We start from the raw sequence: 22,938 nt of genomic DNA, 5'->3' as shown, positions 1-22,938 counted from the left end.
TCCTTTGGACTCGCATAAAGGTATTTCAGTTTTGCATTTTTAGTCCCAAGAGCTTACCTGTAGGAGACCTATCCTCCTTTTTCCCCTTGTTCATTCTGGTACTCTGCATGCATCACCACAGTAGGTACCATATTACCTATCATACGAATAAAGGTACCGTAGTATATTCGAGATAACATAAATCTATAAAAATGCAAAAGAGAATGTACGTTCTTATACCTCTAAAAGTAAGTACATTTTGCAAAGAAATACCCAGGGAGAGCTTAACCCAAAACATCACTGGCAGTATGATAGCATTCATTTCCCAGGTAAACATCCACCTCAGCCTGATTGGAAAATGTCATTTTTAAAGCAGCTTGTTTTCCCTCTCCGGTCTCATTCTTTCTCTCTCGTGATCAGAAGAATCAGTGTAAGCTTGAAGCTGATCTTGAAAAGATTTTGAACTGAGTGCGCCCTACAGATGAATAAACACATTACCTTCCTAACCCAGAGATCTCTCTTCCAAAGGAAACAGGAAAAGGGGGAGCTTAGAGTCCCTAGCAAAATAACAGAGTGCAGAAAAAAAAGACCTGTGTACAATTTTTTGACTTTCCCATCAGAGGGGTTTTTTTTGGGAGGGGGGCAAGGAGGAGAAGGGGGGAGAGGGAAGGTGGGTGACAGAAGGGGGGAGGAAAAAAAATACAGTTGAACACTCCTGTAACCTCTGCTCTGTTGATACTAGACAAGACCACACTGTTAATGAGTGATTGTTAACAGATGGCTGTTGAGCAACTTGTTCCGCGTTAGAAGCAAAAGATGCTGTTTGGTGGTGGTGCTGGGAAGGTTAGGGTGCAAGGGTGAAGTAAGGGGATATTTAGTCTTTAAATACAGACTGAACCATCAAAGATTTAAGATTTCCAGTCAGACATCTGGAAGCAGAGGGTGGGACAGGGCTTATTCATATGCATGTGTGCTAGAATGCTATTTGGTATTGAAGTCCTTAACACTTCCCCCACTCCACCCTGATCAAGGTGTGTCCACCTATATTCCTTGTTTTGTGAATCCTAGCCATTAAGATCTGAAAGGAGGACCCCACATGTCCCACCCAGTTCTCACCTGTCCCAATTTGGAAAGGAGCTCACTCTCTCTAGACCTCTAACCTCCAGAGCTCTCTGACCCACAGTGGAAGGAGATAGTTCCCCGAGTCTTTGGGAAAAGGGCCTGTTTCATTCCTTGGAGTTCGCTTTTCATTTCTATCTCTCTTTCATTTCCCCATATGTTCTAAAATTGAGCTTTTTATTTGCATACAAGTCAGGGTGCAGTAGACATGTAACTGCCTACAGCAGTGTAGGGGTGCAGGCAGGTACCCAGGGCAAAGCGGAAGCAGCAACTTCTGGTTCATGATTGCAAATATGCAGCTGCCAACAGCAGCCATTTTTTGTGCCTCCCCCTCCCTCTCCCCAAGTCAGAGCCCAGGGGAGTTGTCCTTATCACCATCCCTAGTTATGCCACTCTTGAGGTATAGACCTATACTGTATACAAGACGTGATTAGCATATATTTCTGTTGTGGGCAGCGAATGGATACTCTTCTTTGAGCATACAGATAATCACCTTGTAGAGCATTACTATGACTGTAATACAGTGACTCCAGTGTAAGTGTGCATATATTTTTCTCACCAATGTTCATGGGGAGAGATTTTACAAACAGCCTGAAGGAGTAAGGCACACACATTCCACTTGGTCTGGGCTTCGATGAGAATCCTAGCCATGCATAATTTTGCAGGCTGTGCTAGAATTAAATGAGAGATTTTTCTCCTGCTAGAATTTTTGAACAAAGATTTAAGGAATATGGGGTATGTGCATAGGCAGAGAGGGAGAGAGAATTAGTAATTAAGGACATATCTTGAAACTCCGCTTGGTTTAAACAAGTGACGTCAAATTTATGGCTCAAATACATATAAGGAGAATGCACTTCCACTCTGCCACTGCGGGATTGCAAAACAATTCTGGTCTTTGGCCACAGAAAGGGAGCTGCATTGATTCATATGACATGCCTTTGGCAACCCTTAGCCTTTGATACTAAGTCCTCTTCTATAGCCACCTGCTCATCAGATGGTTTGACATGGCTAGTCTACTTCAACCTTCTTAATATACATATTTATATATACATGTTATTAATTAAAAAATAAATACGTTAAATAGCCTGTTCTGCAACTCTTATTTATTTATATTTCTTTTTTGGGGGCACATAGGACTATATGACAAATGTTCTTACACCTCTCGTGACCGAGGATGGGTCCTGGGGATAAACACCATCAGTGACCAGGGCAATAGAGACCCCCGCTATTTCTTCTCGCTGAAGACAGACCGTGCTCGCAAAGTTACCACCATTGCCGCACATCGCAGCTACCTCCCTAATCAGTGGGTGCACCTGGCTGCCACCTATGATGGGCGCCTGATGAAACTCTATGTGAATGGTGCCCAGGTGGCTACAAGCGGGGAGCAGGTGGGCAGCATCTTCAGCCTTCTGACCTTGAAGTGCAAGGTGCTCATGATTGGAGGAAATGCCCTAAACCAGAACTATCGGGGTTACATAGAGCACTTCAGCTTTTGGAGGACAGCCCAATCTCAGCAGGCGATCTTGTGGGACATGGGCCAGGCTATTCATGGACAAGGCACCCCTCTACCTCAGCTAGTTCTTCAAGACAGTTTACTGAATGTGAAAAGCACCTGGTCTCCTATGAAAGATGGCAGCAGTCCTCAGATTATGTTCAGCTATCACCATAGCTACTTGCTGGATACCAGCTTGGATCCTCCTCTCTGTGGACAGACAGTCTGTGACAACGTGGACGTGATTGCCAGCTACAACAAGCTCCCAAGCTTCCGCCGCAACAAGGTGGTACGTTACCGGGTAGTGAACCTCTACGATGACAAGCACCAAAATCCCACGGTCAGCCGTGAGCAGATTGAGTTTCAGCATCAGCACCTGAACGAGGCCTTCAGCCACTACAATATTACCTGGGAGCTGGAGGTGCTGGAGGTGAAGAACTCCTCACTTCGCCACCGGCTCATCCTAGCCAATTGTGACATCAGCAAGATTGGAGATGAAAACTGTGACCCTGAGTGCAATCACACCCTGACTGGGTATGATGGAGGGGATTGCCGGCATGTGCGTCACGCTCTGTTCAACAAGAAGAAGCAAAATGGGGTGTGTGACATGGATTGTAACTATGAAAGATACAGCTTTGATGATGGGGAGTGCTGTAACCCGGAGATAACTGATGTCACCAAGACATGTTTTGACCCCTATTCTCCTTACAGGTAGGAAACTTCTTAAAATTGAGGTGTTTATAATAGTACTAGTGAACAATAGACTGAATATGGACAGGTCTGCTAGCTGTCCATCCCCCTTGAGTTGTTGGTTCTCTTCTGCTTTTTTTTTTTTTCTTTTCCCCCCTTGGGTAATTGCACTCAAATACATTCAGTGAGAGCGAAGTCTTCAATACTGACTTGCCACTGAATCTAAATTTCCTTTCCCTTCAAACTGCATTAGATTCAAACAGGCAACTTGGGAAAACCCGTAAGTGGTAGATTATAAACTGTATTTTATAGTGTTACATAGCCGATTTTAGCTCAAGCCCCCAGAGTGTAGGACCTGAAACCATAAAAAGGTCATGTGGCATGAGGGAAGAGCACCTGAGGTGAGAGAGAGAGATTTAAATATTCTCAGGCAGACCTCAACCAAGACTTCTTAAAGGGTAGACAGTTTATTCAAGGCCCCTCAATGCTATAATAATTTAGATTTCTGTATGTACTTATGGAGGGAATATCACGCTGTGGTTATAGCGAGAAGGGGACAGACTGTCGGGATTCCTAGGTGCTATTCTAGACTTTGGGCTGCTAACTTAACTCTTCTGTACCTCTGTTGACGCATCTGAAAGATGCCACATCTGTTCCTGAGAGGAGATCTATGAAAGGTAGTTATTTAAGCTTGTAAAGCAAGCTGAGATCTTTGGCTTAAGATATAGATATAAACTATTATTCTGTACTAAGAACCCATTTCTCAAATTAGTTACATCAGTCTGATACCTCGTTTTATATCAGTGCAAGTGTGAGAAGTGGATACTGAATACTGTACATCACAGAAGATCCCCTGCCATTCTGTGAAATAATCATGGCAGTATGATTAAGACCCACATAACACAGAAATTACTGCTAAGATCCTATCCTTTGCACACCTTGTTAGGGCTCCACATTGCACCTCAAAGGATTGGAGAAGGGGGCGGAAGTCAGTGTTTTAGAATATCCTGTATCATCATCAACAACAGGGCTGGTTATGAAGGAAAATGTCAGCAGCTACAGGATCATCTAGATTGTATAGTCAAGCGTGTTACTATTTTTATAAGAAAGGCATTTTAAAGTGACACTGTCAAGGGAACTTGTCTCCTAGATTTATACAACTAGAAGGAGAAAATGTGCATCCAATTTTTTAAAAACATCCATTGAATTAAGAAACATAGAACAAATATCCCATCACAGCTTAGGTCAAAATTGTGTGCATATTAACCAGGTGAGGACCTTGGTTAAAAACCCATTATCAAAAATATCAAAAAGGGAAAGTGACCAGTCTGTTTTCATTGAGGAGTGGACAAGAAAAGCAACTGAGCAAACATCAAAGGCAAAATTGAAATCGGATGTGTTAATAAATCTTCAGTTCTCAAAACTCAAGGTGTTAGTAATAATGAGCTAAAATATGGTTTAGCAAAATATTATTTGTAACCTGATAGTGTTTCAACATCTATGCTGTTGGCCATATCATATACACAGACCTTTTAAATACAACACAACTAGGAAAGCCTTTTAAAATCTTATAAAACTGGCTTTTTATTACTATCTTAACATATACAAACATTTATTTTCTGAACTCAATGCCTAGGTTTTGTTGGCAAAATGTACTTGTGCAAGCTAAAGCCCGTGATTTCATTTGCTAACTCTGCAGTTACATCTACAAGCTGTTGGTTTTTCCTAAGCAACTGTATATTCCTCATAAGGGGCCTTTGGGCTACATTCCCACTTGTGAATTGGGCACCCTATGAGATTGAGCCCATGCAACCTCTACCCAAGCCATGTCTGTTTGATCTGTGTGACTGCTCCCTAGTGACTTTGACATCCATAAGTAGGTAACAGGACACTGCTTTCAGCTGTCTGAGATCCTCCTCCATAGTGGTGAACATTAGGAGCTTCTCCCAGTTGGATCTGCCAGACACCCATCATCCCTCAAGCCTGTAAACTAATGGAATTGTTTGTCTTTTATCATCCAAAATAACAGAAAATAAATTTGGTCTCGGGGCTGGCCTGAGGTTGCAACACTGACATCAATGGCTAGCACAGAGGCCAAGGAAGACTTTAAAAAGTCTGTTTTTTCTCTGTAATCTGAGAAACATGTTTGCTGTTCAGTGTGCCTCGGTCAGAACATGTCAATAATAGCAGGTAGGGCTACAGGCATCATTGATAAATGAAGCTTTTAAGTCATATGCCTCCATGTTAGCTCTTCAGGCCAACAACAGAGGTTTGCAATCACCAGCTTGGCACCAAAGCCCTCACTGATAGAATGGGTGTGGATCTTCAAACCCCATCTCTGGCCTTAGCATTGCCCTCAGTTCAGTGTTTCAAAGTCAGTGATTAACTTGGCACTGATCACACCTGTTGCACACCTCCAGCCACTTTGGACATGCATTGAATCCTCACGCCCCTCTGATGCAGGCCTTACTCTCCATTGCTGAAGACATCTCATTGTCTTCTATGTGATTCACTCCCAGGAATTTCCTCTGTCAAAGCTCAATCACACAAGAAGCTGGGGGAAAAGAGCTCATACTCTGATTGGACCTCAAATAAGAAGAGGAAAGATGAAGAGGTCTTGGCTTCTCCGTCTTCCTCAGCAATGTGTGGCCTCCAGATTTCACAGATTCAAGCTCCTTATATGTTCCCAATGTCACCTATTCTGGGAAGCCACCATACAGTACCCTGGCATCCTGGATATGTGGCTGAGATATAGAAACTGCCTCCAGCACCTTTTGATCCACTATAAAATGATTCCCACTGGCCACTCTTCAAGCTATGAACAAGATAGTCTGTTATTGGTCCTATCACACTTCACACATTCCTTCCAGGACCTTGTACAATTGTATTTATGGTTCTTGTTTCAAGAAATACTGAAGATACTTCTTGACAACACTTGACTTCACTCATAGATCTACCACACAAATAGCTCCATAAAAAGGCTCCTTGCAGTCTCTTCCTGCCCTTGTGGACAAAGTGCTCAGGTCCTGCAGAATTGCCCTTTCAGTTACTGGCCCTGTTAAACACTCTTTTTACTGGTGTTGATTTCAGCACCAGTGCTACCACTACCATTGCTTCTCTGTCCTTCCTTTCGGGAACTACTGCCAACATCTCCTGCACCGAGGGGCCAGGATTCCATAGTGAGTGCTTGCGGGTACCAGCAGGCACAATGATGCAGGACTCTCATAATGATGTTGTCATACTGGTGGTAGATGTACCAAGGGGTAATGTAGTGTCAAATGTTCTGCAAAATATACCAAAGACAGGGTATTCCTATCCATACATAAGGCTTTGCTTTCCCCAGTCAAAAAAACCTTCTGGACACAGTCTTCTCCAGCAGTTTCATAGCAAGGGGACAGGCTGTACCCTGTTCCATCACAGGCTTTGAGTATTTGGTTTAGTTCAAAGGTTACCCCTATGGCTAGAGAAAGGAAACAGAATAAATGCAGTTGTCTGAAAGATATATTCCTTGTATCTTTGGGCATGCATGTCACTGCTTAGCAGGTGGGGTGAGTGACTCCTTGTGGGGAGGTCATGGCACCCATCTCTGGTTCCATTTCACTCAAAGGATCTAGCTGAGGGGAAAAAATAATGTCATATCACACTTCTGTGCAAAGATCGTGGTCACTGGAATCACTGCTCACATACAATCATGGCTTTGCACGTCAGGCTTCATCATGAACCGCTGTGGGCAGATAGAAAATCTTCCCCTTGATGGTAAAACTCTGTTCAGTTAAATGGCAGATGAAATTCTGGAATTTGAAAGCTACCAGAACAACTTCGGTCTCTCATGTTCTCATACAATCTGCTGCCACTGAAGTTGGAAAGTTGTCAGACATGACTGATACCAGAGATTTGCCTTATAAACATCCACTTATGCTTATGTACTGTATTGAAACTCTCTGCAGACCTCCTTTCCTGTCCTCTCTGCCAAACAGCAAGGAAAATAGGGAAGGAGCCTTACTAGTCTGGATACAAGCTCTTGAGGGATGTTTCTCAGATGTCGTTTGACATGAAAGTCAAAGCTAGTGCTTTGCCAATTCTACGTTTCTACTGCCTCCTCCAAAACTCCCTTTCTTTACCAGGATGTGCAGTTATACAAATCTTGGTGTGAAATCCCATCACACTGCTGCAGACAGGAGACATTATATCAAGGCTACACTGTAGAGTTACTCTTTGCACCACCACCTTCTTTCACCTCTCATCTCCCGCCAGAGACATTTTTACAAGACATCTTTAAAGGGAGAAGCAAACAAGGAGAGAGAATAGCAGGAATTTCTTTCACCCTTCGCGGTCCAACAGCATTAGGCACTACACAGTTCTCTGGCTATGTCTCAGGAGCTTGAAACTCAAGGATGGATCCAGACTACACAGCAATATACTGGATAACTGAGAAACACTGAGCACTGCAAATCCTTTTTCCTTTGTTCTTGGGATACGGAGCACTGATGCCAGGCATTATCTGAAGGCTTTGCCAACCCTTTTCCCTCTGTAAAGGAGTTTGCTCCCTTGTGGGATTTGTCCTTTAGTACTAGCAAATCTCCTAAGATCCCCATTTGATCCCCTTGGAGATCACATCTAGAATTATCTGCCATACATAATATAACCACATTCTTTATAGCTATTGCCTCAGCTTGGAAGATGAGTGAATTATGGACCCTGCTAATAAGCCTATCTTATGCTGTCACACACAGTATAGGGGGTTTGCCTGTCTTCACACAAAATTTGTCTCTAGGGACTTCCATGTTAATCAGCTCATCTCTTTCCCACAGACTTGCAGGTGCAACATACCTTCACACACCAGAAATCAGGAGGACGTTCTGTTTTAATTTGAGCCAACTATGTTAAATTCAGTAGGCTGTTTGTAATGCATGCGGGAGAAGGGGTGATGCAAAGTATGGGCTATTTCTATTCATAGTGTTCATGCAACCCCAAATCGGCTTTGCTAGAAGTTCTGTGAACTCAGTGCCGGGGACACCAAGCCCATGAGTGTGAATGCCCAAAGGCAGCTTTCAACAAACAGCAGTTGCTTGTAACTTTGCATGAGATGAGCTTGCTTATTTCCATCTTAATTAACTGTGTTGCCAGCAGAAGCAGCCACAGGAGGATCACCCGACTATAGATATCTGCACCAGCATTTAACTGCTGCATTCTGTGCTGTACATTTTTAAGGGTGGTGCCTGGAGACTAACCAAATGCAGGCCCCCTCTGTGCAAGGCCCGGTACAAAAAGAGAGCAGTAGTGCCTGTCACAAAGAGCCTGTAGCCTGAAGATATGGCAGAAAGGCATGTGGAAAGGGGAAACAACACACAAGTGGAGGGAACGGAGAGATGGAGGATAGCATGTGAATGTTGTGATACCTGCCAGGGTTCCTTTTGTTCATTGTGGAAGTGTTGGAGGTTTGAGCAGGGTTTGGAGCTGTGGTTTGCATTTTTTGAAGGGGCTCAGTGAAGAGCTGATTAGCTAAATGAAAAGAGCATGACAGGGAAGGCAGATGGGCCATAGGAAGGAAGCAGAAACACAGGGAAGGAAGAAGAGGGAGGAAAGGGCAGAGAGGAACATGGAGCAGCAGGCAGGATGAGGCTGCCGTCTTTGACCTAAACTGAGGAACTGACCCGGTAGACTTCAATACCAGAATCAGGGCAGTATGGGAAGCGATAGAGGTTATAATTTAGATATGCTCCCTAACATAGGAGACTGAGGAAGTCAGGAATTGGGAGATGGATTATAGAGCCTAGTAGGCCTGAAGGAGAATATACGATAACAGAGGTTTAAAAAATAGCTTGTTCCAGAAACTCTGAAGAATTGCATATTTATTAGTTGAGATCAGTTTCAAAGTGCATGTGATATCTTCCCACTAAGCCATAAGTCAAAGCAGCACCCAGAAAAACCCCTATAAAAACTCTTAAAGGTGTGTGTGGGTTTTGGGACGGAGCCAAGTGCCATGTCTCCTTCAGAGCTATCCTGAAGGACTGTAACGCAAAGCCCTGTGACAGGTTTTTCAGGGCTGTTATGAGATGTCTTTATCCCCATGGACCCATTGCAGTGTTTATAATGCATGCTTATAAAAGACCAGTTATAAAAATTTATGAAGCTTATAACAGTATCATTTTTCATAATTTATGGCCAGATCCAGCGAGAAGTGGGATGTTTATGGCCCAGGCTTACTGCTGTGGGATGTTTAGACCAACTTATCACCAGCAAAATCAGTGTTACCCAATGTGACAAGAGCTATACTGGATGAAACAGAATCAGAGAGCTTATACACAGCTGTGGAAAACTCAGGATTCTTGCTCCGCATGAGATTTTTTTAAGTCCTTTCTTTCCGTTTTATTCTGAACAGGTTTGCAGCTTATAAGCTTTTGTTTGGCTTGCTAGAGTCCCCAACTTCTTAATGAATCTCAGCTGAACATACCTAGCTTGCATCTGCTTTCAACACCTTAGATCAACATAGGCTACTAAGGAAGTGGTTCCAGGTTCATTAGTAATAGATGGACAGCTAGATAAATGGGCAATCAGAAAGGTCAGTGGAAGCAGCATTGGGGGAACTCCATGCCATCCATAATACTTAAAATGTTAAGGGCACAGTCATCTAATAAGCTCCCCAAAGCCAGGAAATTCAGAGGGAAGGCTGAAATTCCATACTTGACGCACCCCGCTGTGACTATGTAGTCCAGCACACCTCGTGTTAGTTTTCTGAGATGCCTGCAATCTGGGGAACAGCAGAAGTGCCTTTAGAATGGAGTTTCACCTTTAACTCTGAATTTCCTGGCATGTGCGAGTTTTGAAGTAAATGCTTAACTTTTCCCCAATGTAGTTTTTCATTTTTAATTTCCTTTTCCTCTGAATTAACAACAACTAGAGAGACTCCAGTGTAATCGGATCAGGGTTTTGTTTTTTTTTTCTTTTCTTTTAAACTGATCTGATCTCAGTGAAAGTCTCTAGGAAAATTGGACTTGGAAAAATTCTTCTCTCGTTGCACTTCTGGGCTCTGGTGGCCAGTCTGGTCCTGGAACAAAGAAGGATTTTGCAAACCTCAGACCAGTTCTTTTGTGAGAGAAGTTGATGGCTCAGGAAGTATAACAGGGCAGCAAAACCTTTGAAGGATTTATTGAAATCCTGTTCAGTTGTGGGTCAGAGTCACTTCTGTCTGACAGGTGTTCAGTGTAAAATGGATTGGAGTATCTCTGTCTAGTTCCCAGTAGCCACGTGAGAAATTCATCTTTGAAGTTGGCAGGAGCTGACTCACTTGGTTGCAGTTTTAGCAAAGGGATGTCAGGTTAAAAAGGCTATGGAGAATGAATGTCCTTCTCCTACTTGGAGATGGCTTCTGTAGGTCTGAATTGATCTGGGTTGGCAGGAAACCTCGAACGAATGCTGTTTGTGCTCTGTACCTAGTGGATACACAGAACTCTTCAGTTTTCATGATCTATAACTTCAGCTTTCCCCCCTCAATCAGAATTCATTTTTTTTTTTAATCACTCTCCTCAGCTTTATAACTGAACAGCTCGTTCACAGGGAAATTTGAAAATGTGCCGAAGTTGCCTGGCTACTGGTTTTGTAACTGACTCCAAATTCAGACCGGGCTTGTTAGAAGGTCTGAGAACCTGGGCCTAGTTCCAAGTGAAGCAGTAGCCAATTTATTGTTTCATTTCAAAACCTCCTGAAGCTTGTGATTTTGCATGGGTTTGCAATGGAAGTAATTGAAACTCAGCAGTTCCTGGTAGGCTTTGTTTTAGTATTTGGGGTTCATGCAGACCCAGATATTTGAGTGCATCTCTGGCTAAAGGACCCTGAAAATACCTTGGGAATTGTGCTATTGAAGCATGCATGTAAGGTACCTTTGTCACCTATAGAAAAATCTACATAAAGAGGAGGCATCCTGAAATGCTGAGAATACGGGAAATTCCTTTTATCCTCTGCTAAGCTAAGCACTTCCCTTTCTGACAGATAAAAGCACTTTTGTCACCTTGACAGGAAACAAATGGATGTATTCCCCACCCCCCTCCTGATTTGTACTGCTTAATCAGCATCCTCTGATTTGCATTTCTGCCCTTGGCTTGTAACACTGCTCACAGCTGATAGGTTTTAATCTCTATTACAGAGTTATCCCAGGCACCAATAAAAGGACTGGAGTAACAGAAAGGTTTTGTTCAGGTAAACCAACCAAATAGAAAGCTTAGAATAGATCTTAAAACCTACAGCCCCATAGCCTATAACTCTATGTATGAGCAGCATTTTGTTCTGTCTCTTGAAATGCAAGAGGGTAGTGGAGGCTGGGGGCATTGCTGTGTAAAGAAAGCTAGTGAGCAAATGGAAATACCTTCTTATTTCCTCAGTTGAATGCAGGAGTCAGTCTCTCCCCCTCCCTCCTCTGTTATGGGGGGCCTCCTTTTCCGTTTTCTTAAGTTGACAACGGCCTTATTTAATCAGTTTGCTCTGACATGGAGCCAAGAAGGGGCTCTGGTGTGTGATGTCGGGTCTTGTGTGCATTCAGACTTCCACAGCTGTTAGCTAGCAAGGCTTGGCTTTTGACTACTGAGGCATTTTTTTATAGCCACAGAGGGCAACTATTAATAGAAGAAATTTACCAAAACACAGAATTATCCAGCATTAAGAAGCTTGGGAGTTGTAAGGAGGAGGGGAGGAAGCCTGTGGGATTAATGCCAGGAAAATTCAGCGCTGAAATTACACCAAAAGATACAGTAAAATGAACTATGCCAGGAAAAGGTTGAATCTGTTCCTTGTACTTCGATAGTATTTCTTCTTTGCTAATGAGCTGCTCTCCCCGAATAGAATGTATTTCTGAATCATCTTCTTTACAATAAAACCAAATATTATTATAGAAAAAAAATGAACAAAACTTAAATAGAAAATTTCTATATTTTGGATGTATTACATTGTGTAATTACTGCCCAGTAGAAGGGCTGGAATTCCCACCTCTGGAGGCATTTAAATTAAAACTGGACACACTACTAGGAAATGTATATATATAGGATTTCTATGTTAGTATGGTATAAACAAGATGGGTAATTTCCATCCCCCTCCGCCCATCTCTGATTTCTGTGATAAGACTCTATAGGGCTGCAGTCAGCAGCGTTTCCCAGTGGTGGGTCAGAACGGCCCCACTCAGGTTCAAGGTTGGCTGGCACTAGGATCCAGCTGCTGCTGCTTCTTCCTACCACCACTTCTCTGTGCAACCCAGATGCTAAAAGCTGCTGAAGCCCCAGCTCCACAGGCCAAATCTGGCTCACGTGCTGTAGGTTGCCTTCCCTTGCATAGGGTATTTAGCCACACGGTTCGGTTTTTCAACTATGTTTGTTTGCATACCACAGAAGAGTGATTAAGGAACATGGAGAAGAGCATGACCATGTTGGTTTAAACATATAGTCTGGGTGGTGTAAAGATATGGATACAAAGTTCATTAGGAAATCCCCCTGTTTTTGTAATTCCCTTAAATATTGCAGGTGAGGTTTCCAAAGGCATAAAAGGCTATTATGTGATTGAGCCCAAGTGTCCAGCAAGGGGAGTTAACCGTTTGAAAAACTACTCTATCTCTCTTTCTCTCTCTTTCTGGATACACTTGGTTTGTTTTCGCTTCATAGGAAATGAGACAGGGGCAGATTGATTAGTGAACCATGCTGAGTAAATAAGGAAATATATGGCAATACAGTAGAGGATATGAGTAGACCTCATAAGGGCCAGAACTTAGTTTGAATCACATAAGCACCTAAGGCTGCCTATAGACATGCTCATTTGCATTCTAATTAGAATGATTAATGAAGTCTGTACAGCGTTCTAATTAGAACGTTCCAGCCTCACCTCACCATCACGTGTATTAAGTCCCCCTCCCACATTTCAAAATGGCCACGGGGGGTGCTTTAACTAAACCTTGTCAAATGAGCTTTGGTTAAAATGCCCCCATGGTCATTTTGAAATGCGGGAAGGAAGGGAACTTAATACAGTGACTGTGAGCCATTTTAATAAGAGCAGCTGTCTGGGAACCACTCTAATTAAAATACCCCTGCACATCCTCCACCTCTGAGCACGTGTATAGGCAGCCTAATTGTTGGGAAGCTTATTCAAACTGTCTGAACTCTTTGGCTCTAGAAAACCAGTCCGGGAGATTGACAGAAAAGGGCTTTCTCCTGTGTCCTCCAAGATTCCTGGGTTCTCAATAGTCTCAGAATAATGCAGGGTCATCCTTGACTGCCATGTGCCATATTTCAGCTTTTGAGTCCATTTAGTCCTACAAAAGAAAGAGAAGCAGGAAAATATGAAACAGTAAAGGAGAAAGTTAGACTTTTACAAATATTAAGGGAGATTCAGTTAGCCTTTGGCGTAATGTTTCCAGTGAAGGAGGTTGTGTGTGCATAGCTCTTGCTTTTTCTTAGGGCCAAATTCTGTGAAGTGCTGATTATTTTTTTTATAGAAGGTGCTTAATGATCTCAGTTCACACTGATAGCAGTGAGAGTTGAGAGTGCTTATCAGCAGGGCTGTGCAAAGCTTCAGGTGGTGATTCGATTCGGGGGAGATTCGGCCCAATTTGGTGGCTGAATCTCCGAATCCGAATCAAATCACTGCTCCTGGTGCAGCCTCGGGGCTTGGGGGGCTCCTGTAGAGCCCCCATGTGATGGGGGGCAGTGGGGATCGCCCCCTCTGGCAGGAGCGGTGAGTCTGGGGCTTCTTCAGGTTTTTTTTTTCTTAAAGGGCCAGAGCTGGCCCATGAGGGGCACCCGTGATGGGGCTGGGAGAGCGGGGGTGGGGGGTTGGGGGCTCATACAGAGCCCCCCATGCAGCGTGGGGCAGTAGGGGGCAGCAGGGGTTGCCTCCCAACCAACAGCACCTACTGAGCTGGGGCTTTTTTTTTCCCCAAGTGCTAGGAGCTGGGGCAGGTGGGGCAGCCATTGCTGGTCTGGGAGAGGTGGGGGAGAGGTGGGGTTGGGCCTGTCCTGCCTGATTTGGAGATTCAGCCGAATCAAATCAGGACAGTGACTCGAATCACCAAATCGAATCACTGTGCCCTGAATTGGCCAAACCCAAAGCAAATACTAACTGCTTCGCATAGGCCTACTTACCAGTAACTAGTAGATAATTTAGTTCCTTTCAGAATTAGGCCCTTGTGTACAGCAAATTTTCCATTAATCCATGCATTTCATCATTTCCATTTTGTTAAACAATATGATAACGTTCTCCTTCCATGTTGCGTTTTCCATCCTGGCAGAGATTCCAAAAAACAACGTTCCACTAAGTTCTTGATTCAAAGTCTATTGGAGGCAGTGGAGAGACTTTGGGTCAGGTCTCTAAATGTAGGGCAACAGTGGTACAAAAGTCACCTCTGAGAAAGTAGTAGTCACAAGGGCAGATGGTGCAGACCAGCACACTGCAAAAGAGTAGGTGAAGGAAAAGTTTGAATCAGATTCGATGGCAGTAATTCACTGCTTTATGAAAAAATACCTCCTCATTGCTTCCAGCCCTTTGAGACTTTACCACTGCTGCACCAGTGCCAACAACCCAAACTCACTCACATAACACTGATAATTCTTCCAGAATGGATTGGTCATGATAGGGTTCCAAGCATAATGCAAAATGCTCCTGTCAGGCAGACACAGAGAGTGTTTCTTCCATTTTGCCTGATGATGTCTGCACGTTTTGAATCTTCCCCCACGTGCCAGTTGGATATAGATAGGGGCTGAGAGTTCCAGGGTTATATTCTTTCCTTTATATGTTCAAAACTCATCTGAGAGCTGCATTCTTGGGACCAGATTTACACATAACATTTTGTTTCAGAGTGTCTCATTTTGTCTGAGAAATACAGAAAGAATCCCTTAAATCTCTTTGACTTGCATGTACGCAGAGCAGCATTCTGTCTGGTCAGGACTAATATTACCTGAAACATTAGTTTTTGAGCTTAGAAACCAGCTGCAAGAGCAACTCAAAAAGATGGTTTGAATTCCAGTTATATTTTTCTTTGTCAGTGTTATACCAGTGTTACAAACTTCTTGAGATGGCATTAAATTTTAGGGTGCAAAGGTGAGGGAAAGTTAACTCACTTTCTGTCTGATACAGGCATGGAGACATTTCCATTTTAAATGAGTTTCATCAATTTTTGTTTTGTGTAACTTGGGATCTAATATATATGGCACAGAAGACAAAAATAGTTGCATACAACTTTTTCTAGGTCTTCTGCAAACCCCAATTTTCAGTCACCAACAGCTTGGTTACTGTAAGAAGGCAAGAGGGTGCATTTGATGACATGTTGAATGTGGGTCAGTGAAGTAAATCAGCATGATTTGCATGTTGTGTAGTTGAGGTGTGTCAACCAGGTTATTCAAGCATCATATGTCCTGCAGCAGCTAGCAGCTAGACGGCTTGGGATTGCTACCACGTTCCTTTCCTTCATGCACAGCCTGTATTTGCCAGAAGTATAATATGACCCTGCTATGCTGAGGATGAAAATTAAAATGACATGATCATTGATTTTCATTTGGCAATGCCTAACAGAAAGCTGTACTTATTCAGCTCTTTCTTAGAAGTTTGTAGTTATAAAAGATTAAGGAGGCTCATCTGATTATGAGTTCTTTTGTGCCTAAAGGGGCAGTTTTCTATTATCATTGAAGGCTAATATGAAGAGTGTGAGAAGATTTTACTATAGTTTCCCATAGGAGGCAGGAACAACATTACATCTTGCATATGCTGCCAGACCATTTTTGTGGGGTCTTAGGAACCATGTCCTTCAGGGGATGTCTACAATGAGCCTGATGTTTTGTACTGATAATACTTCCTTTATGATCTTTACCTTAGCAAATCCATACACAAGGCTATATATCTACTAATACTGGTACCTCAGCTTCTGATGTGATTTTTGCCCATTGCTTATTTAAGGGGCAAGACACATTTTTCTTTTTACATAACCTTTAGTTCAACAAATTTAAGCTCAAAGGCATATGTGTGCATGAGCACACACAGGTACAGAAACTACTTTTTGCCCTTCTTACATACTGCTTTGAAGAACCATTAGATCTAGTATAAGTAGAGGTGTCTGTTTAGCTTTTGCAGAAGAAGGAGGTTAACAACACAGTCTGGCCACCCTTACCCCCGGTAGCTCTTGCTACCCATTGCATAGGAGGGTGGGTGGGCCTCCAGGCCACACTGGAAAAGGAAATAAAAAGAAGCCTTCTCCTGAAATTGAGATCAGGTCCTTCTAGCCCATATCCAGTCACTCTATCAACTGAGCTATATGGCTCCTGGCATAAGGATAGGTGTAAGGTTTATAAGCTATGACAGTCTCTAAGAATTTGAATAATACTTCCATATATTAATACAGATAAGTCTTTATTTCTGCTGCTTTACTCAGACCTGATCTGGAGATCTGAAGGGAGGATGCAGTGTTTTCTTAATGTTCCAACTCCTGGAATCCTGTAATTTCATGATAACCTCATCTTTCTTTTTTTTTTTTAAAGTAAGTTTCTTGAACTCACACTTGAAGAAAAGGCTTGACAGCATGAACCCTCAAAGCAAAAAACCTAGAAGACCAATAAGCTCCACTCCCCTTGATATGTATCGTTTAAAAAAAACCCCACATTTTCTTTTCGAAATTTGAGCAGAATCCTTCTTAATGCCCTTGAATTTGAGGCCTCCGCCAGTAAATTATGATCATATTATCATTTGATATCCCACACTATCAATCGGGAGCAAAGATGAAATGAGAGGAAGTTTCACCTTTAATATTTAGGTTTTCAACTTTCTTCAGACTGAGGAAAGATGAGATTATTTTAACCATGAACTACTCATGAGCTGCCTGTTACAGTGCTAATGCTATCAACATTATGCAGAATTCTGCCAGAAGGTTAAGAAACAAGATTTAGAAGTTCAATCTGTTGTAAAAACAAAAACAGAAGAGAAGCGGGATCTACAAAGCAGTAGTGATGTTTTGCAAGAGACATAGCTGAGCTGGTTATTTTGGCCCATCAACTGTAGAAATATACGTAAGAAACCTTCTAACTCCTTTGTGGATATCTATGGGTTTTTCTGGGGGGAGGGAAGGGAGAGGAGGGGATTTTTTTTTGCTGTTGTGGGCCTGGTTCCAAGCCTTTCTTTTTCCAATAGCAAATGCGTATTTCATTTTGTGGCATTGAGTATATGTGCAGAAGGTCTCTGTCAATATACAGTAGGGATTAATGCCAACAAAATGAAATGAAAAGAGCTGAGACCTAGAGTTTGCTCTTTTTTCTTCTTTTCAGTTTTTACTACTGCATGCTAATGAGGGTAAAGGCCAGAAGGATGTCTTAGCATGCTAAATATCAGGCCTGAAGTACCCAGAGTCTGGAACTCCAGCTGGAAACCCAGCAGGGAAATCCCAACATCATCTGTCTAAGGAAGACATACTAAGTTGTGTGTCATTACCAGGACGGGTCTGTCAGATAAGGATCTAACGCTACTTAAGGTCTGCCTGTTAGGCATAAACCTTAAAGCCCAGAGAGTGTGCCAGTCACAGCAGAGATGCTCAAAACTTGGGTGAAGGGTAGGTAGGTAGGCACCAGAGAAATCTGGCAGGGCACATGGAGCCTTTTGCTCCTTCCCCCACCAGTGATGGATGCTACAGAGTGGCTTGGAGACACAGGTCCTGTCTTCTTTTAACATCTGCATGAGTGCTATATGCCAGAAGGGAATTGAATGGTGAAAGGGTAAGCTTGTGTCTCTTCCTCTTCCTTCGGTGACCTAGAGAATGTCTTGGGTGTGGAAGGGTGGAACACGGTGCAACTTCTCCAAGTCTGGGATCACTTCTTTGACAACTTATGGTATCCAAGAAGGGAGAAGTGCAGCCATGCCAGTCACAAGCTATCAGGTTATCTGGTATTGGCATAATAGCGTTACATATTGTTTTATCTCCATGGACCTGAAGCATGCCCAGGCAGCCTCTAGTTTCAACTAAGATGGAGAAAAGATGGGGTTTGGCTGGAACAAATAACTGTAATGGAAAGTGTTAGGCAACCCAAATTTAGGGGCTTATACAAGCTTTTCTTAACAAAAAGGATTCTCTGTTGAGACTTCTGGGCATAGGCAAGCCCTGTTGTTCTTCATGTTTTCTATCTGATTAACACTGCCTGTGTTATCTGCTGTCACCACATAGGGTGACCTCAGTCATGGAAGGGATTGCAAACTACACTACTGAGCCATCCTTTCTTCCCATAGTAATATGAAGGCTGTCTTCGGTGATCTAAACCGAAAAGTATTCCCAAAGGCTGATTGTTTGGTGCTTCTTGAAAATTTGAGGGTGAAAAGTGCATCAGCTATTATTAGAACAAGGGTATTTGCTCACCAGAAGTGAGTCCTAAGTTCAGAAGTAACATAAGTGAATGTCTGTGAAAGAGATTTCACAAGATTGCAGCTCTTTCTGAAATAGTAAATCTAACAGATTCAAGACTGAAGTGACTTTTTGCTTTCCTTTCCAAGGCCAGAGGACTTCAGTGTTTCACAGAGATAGTGGCCAGGTAGAGACATTGCACGTTTACTGGTATAAGTGATCGGAAACCATAACAGAACAGAAATTCAGCACACAGAACTGGTGAGTTCCCCAATGGAACAGAAGTTTGACACACACAGACTGGTTTAAAAATGGTGAATTGGGTCTAAGATTTGCTACACGTCCCCTCCCTTACCAAAGGGCAAATGTGTCTTTTGTTCGCATGCTTACAGAAAACCACGTAACTCGGATCCATTCTGCCTTGGGCTTTTTGAATGTCTGTACCTAGCCAGCGCATTCAGGCTCTGAGATATAAGTAATACCACCAGCTCCCATCAAAAGGAGAAGGAGGCATGAAGAAGAAAAGACACTTGCACAAGGAAAGGACACAATATGGCATTGTAGCTACCTCACCACGCTCAATAGTTTTAGTTTCTAATTCCAGCTCTCACGTTGACTTATTGTGGGATTTTAAGCAAGTTATGTAATGTTTACCTCAGTTGCTCCATATGTGTAATGGGGATAATTACTCTATTTACCTACTTTAGCAGATGGCTATGAGGCTAAATTAATTACGACAAAGTTCATTCCTCAGTAGAGGCCCAGTACAAGGTCTGTGAATCATTTAAGTGCCTTGTAGAGTTCACTTAAACCCTCCAAATTGTTCAGTTTCATTTATAAGTATGTAGGGTATTTTGAGGATCAGATGGAAAGCGCTGTAAAAGTGCCAAGTAGTATATAATTAGCACTAAAATTACCTAATATAGTTCTTTGTATGTTTATTATACTGCTTTCAATTATTGGATATAAGAATGAGGTTTGCTTCTGCTGAAAGGGTTATAGAAAAGCAGCAAGGGAAATCTATCTTAACCAAACAGGTTCTCGAAAATGCCCTTACACTACTTATTTCTTTATCATTTGACTTTTCCCTTTGTTACAGTGGTACAGTGTGTAAAGTCTGGAAAAACATCAGGGTAACAAGGGCAGAGAAAATATCAGATGGAGATGAGGGGTGGATAACGGGCAAATTACTGTATATTTCTCATGGGTCACTTGGCCTTAGTCTTGAAAAAGAAAATAAAATCAACCCACTAACCAACCAACCAAGAAATAAGAAAGAGACAATTGAAACAAATTAAACAGCTAATGTTGATGATTGCAGAGTACTAGGCATTTTGCATCACAGTCACCACAGTGCACTGTTCTTCAAATTGCTTCTTGCAATTCACCATGTCTTCTTTTCCTGGTTATTATAAAGAGGAAACATATTAAATTGACTGGATCATAGCATCTTTCCTTTACCCCACATCCTTCTTTTCCTCTCCATAAGTTTGTTGGCCAGGAAAAATGCTCGTAGTTCTTCATGTTTGATTTTCAGAGATATTTATTGTAGCTTCAGTTGCGTAAGGTTTGGAGGACCCTTAATTTTCATTGTAGGACTGAAAGTAAGACCTGTGCCTCTATTAGGAATAAACAGTATGGAGAAAGAGGCCGCAAAGGTAACATACTTGTATACATCAAGAGTACAACACAATATACGTCTCTATAGCTGTGGTCTCCTGTGAGTACAACCATAAGTTGGTAGGTGAACCATTTTGCATGTACTAACCATTGACCTAAGCTTTTCCCAAAGCTCAAGCTGAGCACTTTTGACATCTGATTTTTTTTGGATAATCTTTTTCTTCCATTTTTTTTTCACTGAACCTCTACTGTTTCTCATCCTGGCCAGGACCAGCAGTAGAAGTGCCGAAAAAAAAATCTGTTTTCACTGTATTTCTGAATGTCAGCCCAGGTTTGTGAAAGGATTTGGCAGGGATTTGCAAACCTTTGAGAGAAACGGTGCAGAAATTCAAGCAAGCCCTCCTCCCTCCTTACAAAACCAAGTTTTATTGGACAGAAATAGGGCAAAAATTTATCATTTCAGCTGAGGTTTCGTTTGAGATTTTGGGCTTGAACTCAAAGCTAAATTCAGAGAATCAAATCTTGTCCTCGCTAAATCTAGATTTACACTGCAGCAATGTTTTGCAATACTAACCAATACAAACCAAAATGAACAGAAAAGTAAAATAGATGCAATTGTCAAAACTTGGTCTCAGATCTAGAATTTTAAGAATCCCAAATTGATTTTTATTCAGATTTGGTGTTTGGATTTAGTCCATTCAACACACACTGGCATTTTGCAACCCTCAGAAGTTGTCTGGAATTATGAGCTGCAACCATATATTTTATTAAAGATGCTTTATGGAAATCTCTATAGCATTCAATATATATGAAACCACTAGGGTTTGGTAGACATTACTCCAGTCTATGGGAATTTAATAGGTAATTATTTATTTTATATAAGGGGTTTTTGTTGCACCGCACAGAATTCTATAATGGGTAAAGCTCTGAATCACCAGAACCTGAAAGGAAAAAAAAATACAAAATTAAAATAAGCTCAGTTTGGGGGAAGCTTCTTTACAGAATACCCTTGCATTAGGAGAACTACACAGACAGCTTTTAAAAACATTGCAACCACCCATCTTAACTAGCAAAACTCGATTTGCTAACTACAGTGAATCTTTAATGTATGATCTGGTAAAATGTCATTGGAAATTCTGTGATACTCAAAGTTCTCTATACGATGTGTTCTGTCTGTGGAGGTTCCCGATATGCACATAACATCACACTGGAAATAGAAAGTAAAAAACAAGAAAATGCCTACTGCTCAGAAGGCTATACATTATATTATATTGAATTAGTTTCTATACAAGAGTGTTAATGGTCACAGCACATCAGGAAGGCCTTGTATTCTTCTAGTGTATTTGCAAAAGAAATGCATTCTAAGAAAAAAATGCAGGGAAGTATCTAATAAAGATTTAAAGTGTGAAAATGCCCTTCCTTAACAGGAAGGGCACAGAGGTCTCCAAAAAGTCATCTGTAGAAGGTTTGAAGCTCAGCTGGGAAGGGAAAGTGAAATGGTTCAGAAAGAGGACTGAGGACAAAGACAGAAGTAAAATACATATATGTCTGTAATGTAGTCTAGTGGAAGGTGTCTGTCTCTGCCCATTGAGTTTCGTAGGTTCTACAAGAAGGCAAAATTCATTCCAGATCCTGTAAAAGTAAGAAACCACAGGGGAAGAAAAGTTAAAATATTATTCTGGGGCCAATATGCTATGTACGTATGGGCCAAATGGCATAATTTAAGGACCAGGTGCCAATTCTGTTGACCTCAGGAAACATTGCTATTTACTTCATTGGTGACAGGCTCATTGTTATTTACTGCTGGCATTTTAAAATCCCAATGTGATTATAGCTAGGCCTGTGCGAAGTGGCTAGTATTCGCTTCAGATTCGGCCAATTCGGGGGACAGTGATTCGATTTGGTGATTCGAATCACTGTCCCAAATCGATTCAGATGAATCTGATTCGGAGATTTGTCTGCTGCTGAATCTCTGAATCTCCGAATCATCCAGGCCAGGCCCATCCCCCTCCCACTTTCCCAGCCCAGCACTGGCTGCCCCGCCTGCCCCAGCTTCCGGCACTTGAGGGGAAAAAAGCCCCAACTCAGCAGGTGTTGCCAGGTTGGGGGGGGGGCGATCCCCGCTGCCCCCCCACTGTCCCACGCTGCATGGGGGCTCTGCAGGCAGCACCCAATGAGTGGGGCTTTTGCTCCCTACTTACCAGCTCCAAGTCCAGCTACAACTCCCTGCTGCAGCAACTGAGGACTACCCAAATCATTGAAGCTCTCCAAATCTTTTCTGAAGATTTGGAGAGCTTCAAATCGATTCAGACCTTTTAATTGGTCCCCTGATTCAGTTCAGATTCAGAGATCCAGCCACCAAATCAGGCCGAATCTCCTCCGAATCGAATCACCACCCCAAGCTTCACACAGCCCTAGTTAAAGCAGTGGCTCCCCACCCCCTGAAATTTGGGTTTCATGTTTTAGATTCTATATATATATATAGTTTATCACATATCAGTTTACTTATTAGAAGCCAGTAACTTTACTATTACTTGCAGTCTCTGTTCAAGAATGACTGCAAGACTAGACCAGAGGGCTGTTGCGGGTCATGTTTTGGGGGCACATCGGCAGAGCCTCACTGTGAACTAAGTCTGTTAGAACTAGAGGTCAGAGCTGAGTTTCCCTGGTGAAGTGTTGGTGGAAGGTTTTC

The 22,938-nt window shown here is 42.4% G+C and overlaps 1 protein-coding gene across 1 annotated transcript in view; it reads left to right on the top strand.

The window, feature by feature from the left end:
• The window catches only part of PAPPA (pappalysin 1), a 224,573-nt gene that overhangs the window by 29,813 nt on the left and 171,822 nt on the right, over window positions 1-22,938 (top strand). Inside the window, exon 2 of the mRNA XM_006026275.3 lies at window positions 2,233-3,301. Coding sequence (XP_006026337.2) covers window positions 2,233-3,301 — 1,069 coding nt within the window. The remainder of the gene's footprint in view (window positions 1-2,232; window positions 3,302-22,938) is intronic.

Source organism: Alligator sinensis, unplaced genomic scaffold (assembly GCF_000455745.1).
Source record: "Alligator sinensis unplaced genomic scaffold, ASM45574v1 scaffold519_1, whole genome shotgun sequence".
In the NCBI taxonomy this organism is placed as follows: Eukaryota; Metazoa; Chordata; order Crocodylia; family Alligatoridae; genus Alligator; species Alligator sinensis.
This window is presented reverse-complemented; position numbering and strand designations above follow the sequence as displayed.